Source organism: Cupressus sempervirens, chromosome 11 (genome assembly GCF_028749045.1).
Source record: "Cupressus sempervirens isolate cs-2001-9-10 chromosome 11, ASM2874904v1, whole genome shotgun sequence".
NCBI classification, from domain to species: domain Eukaryota; kingdom Viridiplantae; phylum Streptophyta; class Pinopsida; order Cupressales; family Cupressaceae; genus Cupressus; species Cupressus sempervirens.
This window is the reverse complement of record NC_143128.1, coordinates 228882756-228893722: the sequence shown is the minus strand read 5'-3', so window position 1 is coordinate 228893722 and position 10967 is coordinate 228882756. Positions and strand designations below refer to the sequence as shown.

Below are 10967 nucleotides of genomic sequence, written 5' to 3'. Positions count from 1 at the left end.
AAATAGAAAAAAGCCTCTCCCTTAGAAAAGCCTCTCCCTTTAATTAGGAATGAATTTTGAAAAAATATATATAGATTCTGCATCCGCGGGAAAACTTTACAAATTCTCGTCTACATTCAGTGTACATAGATGCAAACACAATCATACATATATTCTCGGGCATTCCCTTACTTTAATTCTACTTTCTAAAACATATATAATGAATTTACGTTCCTCTTGATCTTCCATGCAGAGTGTGCCTGAAGTCTTTCATTAAGTTATGGGTTCTCTGCAAAGCCAAATTGCATAAAGTTGGAGGATTCTTTTTGCTATACCTGCGTTTGTTGAGTTGAGGGTTTTTCTTGATAATACTGATTTGATCAAGTAGAGAATTCTTTTCACTGTTCCTGATTGAGGTTTCTTGTGAATCTGCAGTTTGACATTATGTCGAAAATAAGGGAATGCACATTCGGGAAGGGCCAATTTCTACCAGAAGAGTCCTTCCAGAGTTGGGGAAGTTATGCAAATGCATTGAAAGATTCTAAAAATAGATTTAGGGATAGGGTATTTTCAAGGTCTTCAGCTGAGGTGGAAATAAATGAGGTTAGGGTTCGTAGTGGACATGAAATGAAGAAGACTCTCAACTGGTGGGATATTATCTGGTTTGGTGTGGGTTCAATCGTTGGTGCTGGAGTCTTTGTCTTAACAGGATTGGGAGCCCATCGGAATGCTGGCCCTGCAGTTTTATTGTCCTATGCTGTTTCAGGATTTGCTGCAATGCTTTCTGTGCTCTGTTATACTGAGTTCGCTGTGGAAATTCCTTCAGCAGGTAACATTCTATATTAATAAATTCAGAATAATAATATTAAGGAAAATAGCAACTTCTTTCACAAATATTTTATTGATTAAATAAATTATAAAAATCAAAAGTCAATATGAAAAATGAATAGATTATTGTTAATGGACAATAAGTCTCCACAATCTATTTTAATATGTATGAAGGCTTCTAAATTTTACCTGCTTTTATCTTTCTTAATCAATTTTATAATAATATTTCATAATTCTACGAGACGAAACAGTCTAAAGGACCATGCGTAAAAAATCTAAACCATTTTCATATTCTTTCAATGTCAGCCCTTCTGCCCTTCTCTTATGAATTTTTATTACAAAAGATGTAGTTATGTGCTGTCTTGCTTTGTCAAACAATTCATACAGACAATCCTCCAAATTATTTTCATATTATTCATATTTATACATTCAAAAAACAAATGTCATTCTGTTTCAACACACCTTTTACTTCGAAAATTGTACATTTTTTCATTCCAAACCTCCTTGAAAATGATCATTCAAAAGGATTATTAGTACTGAATTTTACGAAGGGTTAAAATCTAGAATTGCCAATTGTTCAGAAGTCTCATTGATTGATCAAATATGTTTTAAAGAAGTTAATAAAAGTAGTCGAACATAGCTAGCTTTTTAGAAAATGTTGATGTTAGTCTATTAGATTGGCTGAGATATAAATAGAGGAGCTTGAGCTGTAAGTGATTTTTGAGGTTCTGGAAGTAGGAGAGAAAGGCAAGAAAGGCAGACATAGCTGCTGCTTGATGGTTCCGAGTTTCTGTATAGAACCCATAGTCTTCATTCCTTTGCATGAGATAGAGAAGGCTATTTCCTTGTTTCTTTATAAAAAATTAATAGAAGAGTTAATGTTACTAACATGCACTCTTAACCTCTACATCATCAGCTGTTCGCTCACTGAGATAAGCCACTATGCTCTATAAGGAACCGATATTGTTTTTGTATAAAACTTATCCAATGTCTATATAGTTTTCCAAAACATGAACACTGATAAAGTTCGTAAATGTAATTTATTATTTTTGGTTTCAGATTTGAAATATATTTGTAATAATAATATATGATTAATGTCTAGATGCTTAACAGAGGAGGGAGACTTTAAACATGAACAGTAAGATCATAAATCACATAGCAATGCCATACTGCAATGACAAACTACTAACTTGAACAGCGATAAAATGTACTTTTAATCAGTATTATATCAAAGTTTCAAACTGATTACGTATTGATAACCTACACCTAGAACAAAAATTAGAAAATCTTTTCGAAATCCTTAGCCATGATACTCTCCACTGAATACTCGATATTTAAGGTATGTGTACCTGATACGTAGGTATGTAGGTATGCATTCGAGGAAGTGTGTGTACGCGTACATATTCTATTTTTTCTTATTGCAAAAACAAAAGTTGATTATTCTATTTTACTAACCGTATATGTTTCTTAAGAAACTCTCTCTCAAGAAGAGTATTGTTAGCTATTTATGATTGTGTGTATCCTTTTTGTGCAGGTGGGTCGTTTGCCTATCTGAGAGTGGAATTGGTAGATTTTGTAGCATTCATAGGTGCAGGAAACATCCTGCTACAGTATGTTATTGGAGGGGCAGCAGTTTCAAGAACATGGACGTCCTACTTTGCTTCACTCTTGAATTATAAAGCAACGGATTTCCGCATCAAAACACAACTTACTGACGGCTACAATGAGTTGGATCCAATAGCAGTTATAATCCTCATCATAACTGCAGTAAGTGCCATAAAGAGCACCAAGTTTACATCGAAGGCAAACTATTATGCATCAATAGTCAAGAGTGTGGTAATCTTATTTGTTATCATTGTAGGGCTAACACAAGCAAAAGCATCAAACTACTCAGATTTCTTGCCCTTTGGAGTAAGAGGCGTTTTCAATGCAGCTTCAGTACTCTTTTTCGCATATATAGGCTTTGATGCAGTTTCTACAATGGCCGAGGAAACAAAGAATCCGGCTGCTGATATTCCTGTTGGGCTAGTTGGATCCATGGTAGTCATCGTAACGGTCTATTGTCTCATGGCTCTGACTCTTTGCTTGATGCAAAACTACAAAGATATTGATACTCAAGCTCCATTTAGTATTGCATTTGAAAGGGTGGGACTGAATTGGGCAAAGTACATTGTAGGCATAGGAGCACTTACGGGCATGACAACTGTCCTCACGGTAAGTGTTTTAGGCCAAGCTCGTTATCTCACCCATATTGCAAGAACACACTTATTACCCCCATGGTTTGCATTAGTACATGAGAAAACTGGAACTCCTATCAATTCAACAATTATAATGGTTGTAGCCACTTCAATCATTGCATTTTTGACTGAGCTAGAAATCCTTTCAAATCTCCTCTCCATCAGCAATTTGTTCATATTCTGCCTAGTAGCAATTGGGCTATTAGTTAGAAGATACTATGTAGCAGGTGAAACAAACAATAGGAACCTATCATTGTTCATCATTTTCATAGTCATTATTATTGGTTCCTCCATTGGAGCAGCTATATATTGGGCCAGAAGTGATGGGTGGATAGGCTATGTTATTACGGTCCCCGTATTGTTCTTGGGGACATTAGGGTTAAGTTTGCTTGTTCCAAAAGCTAGGATTCCAAAGGTGTGGGGAGTGCCATTGGTGCCATGGTTACCTGCCTTGTCTATTGCTGTCAATATATTTCTTTTGGGCTCCATAGACAATGCTTCCTTCATCGGGTTTGCTGTTTGGACAGGGTTAATTATGGTTTACTACTTTTTCTTTGGACTTCATGCAACCTATGACACGGCCAAAGCCTCAGAGGCAGAAATGATAGAAAACGGTGACAACGTTGTTCCAATGTAGATTTGGCATTGGAAACTTTGTATAGAGTTTGATGGAGTTAAGTTTTCTTTTATATGCTTGTTTTGGGGCTTGTAATCAGATTGAAGGCTTTGTAATTTTTGTAAGGGTGTCAAACCAAGCATACACAGGGATGTGTCCTTTTTCCCTTAGGTTTTTCCGCAATAATGAGATGTTAAGGGAATGTCCCCTTGTATTCATTGTGTTGATAAACTTATCAATCTTGCACACTTGGTTTTGGTCAACTCCCCCAAACTAGTCAAATCGTTTTTCAAATAAATGATAAAACTTGAAGGGTTGCATATAAATGTTATGAAAAATGCAAAGTAATTTTTAACATGATCTGCCTCCACTCATATAATATAAACTGTGACCATCATTCTTGATTTCCAATGGCTTTACTGTCCAGACCTATCCTTGAAGGCTTTTCTTATACTAGTTGCATAGAATTTGGAGGTCTATAGGATGACAAATAATGCTAAACATGTATTTTTAATAAGAAATTATTGTCTTTCCTCAATGAGAAAACAACGCTTATCTTTGACAAAGTAATCTTGATTTGAAACAATCTGAATGTTTTACTTGTCCCAGAGATATCCACATAACCTAATTTCAAACCTGTCCTTCCAGGTGTACGGTGATTGACAATCCATCTTGATCTTGGGAAATTGTGATTTATAATCCATCTTGATCTTGTGGTAAAAAATATAATGTAGCTATGGATATCTAAGAGCACTAGATGAAACACATAATACAAGCTTTTGCTTTGCTTCTGGCATGATGAGCTGATAATAGCTACAGAGATATCTCTTATTATCTATTCCTGGTAGTATAAGAGATTTAAAAAGAAATTTAGTTAATGTTTGAATGGCAAATTCATACTATTGATATATAACTTTTTATTTGTGATGTAAACAATTGAAATATTGTATATTAAATATAATATTATTTTCTATTAATTAAAAAATTATAGGAGTACACTTTAGACCTCTAAAATCAGTTTTCATAAAAGGAAAATAAATAAAAATTAATTACATTTCTTACAATAATATTGTTGGTATATAGATTGTTCACTTTAATTAACTCAATATTTTTGAACAATAGTTGACTACAGTAGCTGGGAAATTGTAGTTAAACCATTAATTTCCCTCTAAATTTACAGCTACAGCTCCCTTATGATTATGATTTGCAATGAATTTATGTATTCCTATTTCTAAGATGGGATTTTTTTTAAACCAGAAAGAATAGGAGAGGAAAACCAAGTTAGGCCTAAATAGGAATTAACTGAGGTAAGAAGTTGAGTCAAAAAACTAACCAAATCTGTAAATCCACACATCCTACAAACCTACAGACTTAGTAATGTGAAACAATGAAGCATACTAGAAAACTAAGATACTCGACAAGGATATTTAACCTCTAAGTGGAAAGGAACTAAATTAAGAAAAGGCTGAAAAGGAGTCTCTCTCTACTTCCAACAATACTATGATTATCTTCAGTTTAGTGTATTAAAACAAGAGAATAAATCTATGTTCATTCACTAGTTCAATTCAACTTAGGGACATGCTTAAACTAAACACACAATGGAATAGTAAATGATTGACACAAAACACTTTCAATTTGTCTCTGCAATATGAAGTATTTCATACCAAAAATTAACCGACTTTCATTAATATTTCAAATGGGTACAAATAAGATTTCAAGATGATGGATACAAAAAGGAAGCCAACCGGTTCATCTCCTCAAAAATGACAAATGGCCAAAGACCAATTACCGTTTACAATTTAAACACAACAAAGCGAGATAAAGATCACTTCACCTTCTTTCCATCTTTCAACTTAGCCTTATAAGCCTTGGTAGCGATGATGATCAAAATAAGCTCTTCATTCTGTGAACTTGAACATTAGTGTATCTCAAGAGCCACTTGGAGTGTTCTCTAGCCAAGTCTTTAATTACATCCAACTATTCTTGTTTTTCTTTCATCACCACATGTATACACCCACTGAGCCTTTGGAGATATCTGATTATTAGTAGATTTCTCTGTTAACTAGAGAAATTCTTTTGCATAAGAGCAATTCCCACTACTCCCTTCCCTTGTCCACTTGTTTGGGAGTCAGAGTGTAATCCTTTTAGCAAATCATAATTCTTGTCCTATTCTTCCTTAACTTTGATCTCTGTCTCTTTTAGTCCCTCTTTTGCAGAAGAGATCATTTTAGCTTTGAATTGTAGGCTTTGTTGCCAATTGAACAAGGGCTCGTCACCTTTCTTTAGGATCTTGGCTTCGATTGTTTCCTTGGTCTTCATTTGGATGACCACATTCAAGAGGGAGATGCAACCTTCACTCTTTGCCCTCTCTGTTGATAGAGTAGCCACATTAGCCAAGATATTATATTTTTTCATTTCGAGCCTCAGCACTGCATTACCGAGTTTCTCTATGATTATAAGCCCTTTGAACTTGACTTTTCCACTCCACTCCCTACCAATTAGTATTGGTCTTCTTGTAGTTGAAAAATGATAGCTTGGATATCTGTGGTTGTAGGATCATCGATAGGAGAGACTCTTGAAATACTTGCTAGTGGAGCAATTAGTTTCCTTATGAAGTGGTTGAGTTCATGGATCTCCACCTTTATCTTGATTTTGGCAAGCTTGAGCTCTTCAAGTTCCTCCTCTATCACCTCATTTGTTAACTTCCACAGGCCTACTTTGGTGTCATGCCTGACTTCTCTTAGGTCCACAGACTGCAATGAGAAGTCATTTATAGTTAGGTCTTCAATTCTCCCCTCCTTGGTGGGTTTAGCAATCTCCATAGTTAAATGTCTTGTATTAAGGACCTGACCAAGAATTGACAGTCTTCTCCTTCTTAACTTTACTCAGTGCCAACCTAGAGCAGATAGCCAGAGACAACATGTCTTTATTTGGGGTTCCCTCTTCTATCCTCTTTCTCTTCCTATCTAAGGTATTCTCAAGCCATGATTTAGTGCAAATTACAGAGATGCATCCCAACTATATCTACACTAAACATTTTCCTCTTTACTAAAGTCAATGTCTTTGAGGCTGAAGAGAAAGGATTCTTCAAAGTTTGGAAAATAAGCTTTGAAGCTTTGGGCTCTTTCTCTACTTCTGTTGTCTTCTTTGTTACTTTGTTGGACTCTAAAAATTCACTCCCACTACTCCCCCAATCTCCAAGGTCAACTACTTGTATTTGGGGACTACTTGGTAGGACTAATGGGGCACTTATGGGTGGAGTAGGACTGCTCTTGGGTGAGGGAGCCATCATGGTTGCATTATCTTTCATCTCTTCTACCTTTTTCTTTTTGGCCTTTGTTTCCATTTTGATCATTGGCACTGAACCATTTGACAAATCTTATCAAGTGGGATGTCTTGTTAGGAGGTTGCTCGCCTCCAACAACTAGTTGAGTAGGTCCTTGAGTGAGGGGTAGGATTGTGCCTAAAGCACCACTGTGAGAAGATGAAGTTGCAACTACATTTGGGGAGGACTAGGCTGACACACCCTTACTCTTGCTTCGCTGAGCTGTGGTCCACTTGACCCACTTTTCGATGCTCTTGTAGATCCTAGCTATCATCATATCTAGATCTTCTATAGCATTTCGGAAAGGTTTTGAACTTATGGGAGTGTTCCTTAGCTTGGTCAAATAAATATTTTTGTACATATTTTGAGCATCATCTTTAATTCCATTTACATCTATATTCACCTTATACATTTTTACTTCACCAACTGTCAATTTGGCAAAAAGCTCTATCATGGCTCTCGAACTCATCTATGCAATCAGCCCAATAATCTTCGATCATGGTAATATTCTTTATTATGCTTCCAATTTTCAGAACGTCTCTGGCATACTCATTTGGGTCGAACATGGGCCTCAAAACTTCATTTGTGGCTAGCTTATATTTCTTCTCAAACACCTTCATCATGTTCTTGGCATCGGACTGCCTGTCACAACTGAAAGCTCCAACCTTAGTATAGAATTCATATCCCTTCTTCTTCAAGCTTCCACTTAGGCTGTTCACTTGTAGAGCTTTCTGTATAATCTCAATCAATATGATCATGTCACTTGGATACCTCGGTAGCTTTAAGGGAAATCCATCAAATGCTACAGTACACAAATAAGAAAATGATGAGAACTGAATAAAGTAACACCCAAAATTACTGATGATGGCCATGGCTTCTAGACTAAATCTTCTCTCTAGGAATCCTTATAGTTCCCTAAAAATCCTCATGGTAAACATGTTATTCACCTTAACATAATCTGTGTAACTATTCTGTAATTGGAGACATGGGTAAAACTCATAAAACTTAACATCATCAGGGAAATCTTCTAACCTTGGAAAGCTAGACCATAATTACAATGAAGCCAACATGTAAATCAAGAAGGAATACATGTATAATGTATTGTAAAACTTGGCCGACTAGAGAGCATTGGACAGAGTTTCGCTTACCTCTTGTGCCAATCAATATACTGAGTATTGGAGCATATAACTTAAACCAAAAAGAAATATTGCTCAACAAAATTTAGGGCTTCTACTTCACCTCTCAATTTGTGCAAGAGGACCAAAATGTCAACTATTTATGGCTTAAGATTGGTTCTAAATAAAGTCTTAGGTACTTTTCTCTTATCACTCCATGGCTTCTTAGAACCAAGTTTTCATAATCTCCTTTCTCCAATTCTTCTTCACTGAGAATTCTAAGACGACTCCTCTAAAGGTCAAGTTAGAAAACTCCTCCCGCTCTAGCACATGAAAGTAGTTTATTGTTTTTTTCCTATCAATTGAAATTAATGTTGTATCATTAGGTAGAACAATTTTCTTGGTTTTTGGATTGTAGTGATGAATGCATTCGTATATAAGCTCTGAGTATTGTACTGCAACTAGAAAACCAGTGGCCTCAACTAAACCATGTTCTCGAAGCTTCTCTATGATAGGATGAATCCATTTGGATTTGACCCTTCTTTGAAAATCTTCCATGTCATAGAAGCAGAGAGATGTGTCTGTGAATTTATGCAATTCAAACTTAATCCCAATCAAACCATTTGAACTCGTGAACTTGGTTGCCATAAACTTCTGAACAAGATTTGATTTGAAAAGGTGAATGAAATGACAAATGCAATAGTCACGAGCTTTCAAAAAGCTATGCATATTGATAGAACGAAGAATCAAATAAATGAGATAATCTTTTTAACTACTTGTGTGCTTTTAAATGAGAGTTTCAATTCATCTGTTATTCTTTAGAATTCACACCACATGAATGAAATTTAAGGAAATACCCGTTGGATAGTAAATGCAAAAACTCTGTTATTCTTCAGAATTCACACCACACAAATGAAATTTAAGGAAATACCCGTTGGATAGTAAATGCAAAAACTTAATGGAATTATAAGGGTCTTTTCACTATTCCATTAAGCACAACGGTTACTTTCTATAAGCCCGATACTTAGTTTTCTGTTTTCCTTTAAGGTTTAGAAATATATTGTTGGGGTACTCCATTGATGAAAATCTGCCACACCAGATTCTGATTATATCTTCTTTCTGTTACTACTCGATCTGCTCTCATATCATCTTGACATGTGCTATACCCAGTTCAATGAACGAATTCACTTGTTAACTCTATCTTTCCAGTATAGACAAAAAATCGCCTTCATGGGTTGGGAACCCATCATGGAGAAGTCAATTTCCATTTGTTTGCTAACACTTGCTTATAGATTGAATATTCGATAACTGCATTTTTGACTATTAAGGATGCTTAATTAAGATGTATAGATCAATTTGGGTAACTTTAATCATCCTATTTTTCACCTTTAGTTACTTAGCGGAAAACTATCTTCATGGGTTAAAAACTTGCCATAAAGAAGACAGTTTTAGGTTTTTCGTGAAGGCTTAGTGTTTTGAGTGGTGACGAATCTAAATCATGTTTAGGAGTCTTGTTTTAGCTTCAAACATCGATTTACTTTGAACGTACTTTCCTTGAATTCTTTTAAGTTGAATCACACCTTCAAGTGAGCATTCATGGAAATTTGCTCTCATGGGTTGGGAACCTGTCGAGGAGAAAGCCATCTGAATTTTTCCATGAATGCTTATTTCTTCCACCATTGATATGCCATGAACATATAGTAAACATGCTTCATCTATTAAGAGTGAAAACTGATCTATATCAAATTGGATCCTAACTTACATGAAAAACTCCAAGATAAAAAAAACTCAGCCACCCAGCTATGGGAAAGAGAAGACGAATTTGGAAAATCTGATAAAAATCGCCTAGCCTTAAATAATCTAGACCTAGACTCAAAACTTTTTGGAAAGAGACTAAAATCTTCTAAAACAAATCTCACTTTTGACCAGTAGAATAGAAAACAAAAGAGGGGCAACAAATATTTAAATTATTATTATTATTTAAATTCATTATTTTTTATTAACAATTATGAAATTATTATTTTGTGTGTGGAAGATAGATGTTGTGGGAGGTGAGATAAACATAAAAATGTTTATTGATATTTTTATGTTAAACAACAAGATTATACTAGTGATGTTGATCAATATGTTTTAAAGTCTCAAGTCTTTATTATCTTAAGTTATTCAAGTTTAATTTATATTATATACTTTGTTAAAAAGATATAAATATTATATATAAAATATATATTTAATAATAAATATAATTTAATAACTATTTTTATTTTTTGTAAATAATATGGCGCTCTACTTTGCTGAAAATCTATGACATGAATGAATTAAAGTATAGGAAACAAATAAGTTACTTCATCCAGTTCAAATATGATAAAGCAACATGTGATTCTACAAACAAAAATATTTCAATGCGATTGTGATTCTGCAAAGAAAAATATTTTAATGCAACTCCTCTGCCAAAACCATAACCAATAGACCAATTTAAACTCTACTACCCTAATTGTATCATGAACATATGCAGGAATTTTTTTTTGACATAGGGTCTAGACATCAAAACTATGATTTCTACACAAAGGTCTATAGAACAACAAATGTGGAGAAGGCGCACCTTTCAAACTCTAGAAATATAGACACAAAGTTGAAACAAAGTTATAGAAGGGAAGAAAATATTTAGAAAGTAGAGGAAGTAGAAACAATAGATGAAATGCACATGTATCAAGTAAAATTTTAGCAAGCCAAATCCAGAGACATGGTGAGGAGATAGAGAGGGGACAGATAGTTGAGGAAGAGATAAATCCAATTCCTAATTTAAACTGTTACCCAAGGCTAATAGAAATTAGTAATCAGTAATATAAACTTAGTTCATGTTGAGAAAT

General features: G+C 34.7%; 1 protein-coding gene across 1 annotated transcript; it reads left to right on the top strand.

The window, feature by feature from the left end:
• Window positions 1–348: 348 nt before the first annotated feature.
• Window positions 349–3878, top strand: LOC149528995 (cationic amino acid transporter 1-like). Its single transcript, XM_089809260.1, has 2 exons — window positions 349–808; window positions 2342–3878. Exons 1-2 carry the CDS (start codon window positions 424–426, stop codon window positions 3679–3681), a joined length of 1725 nt encoding a protein of 574 aa, XP_089665386.1. The 5' UTR covers window positions 349–423; the 3' UTR covers window positions 3682–3878.
• Window positions 3879–10967: the final 7089 nt, after the last annotated feature.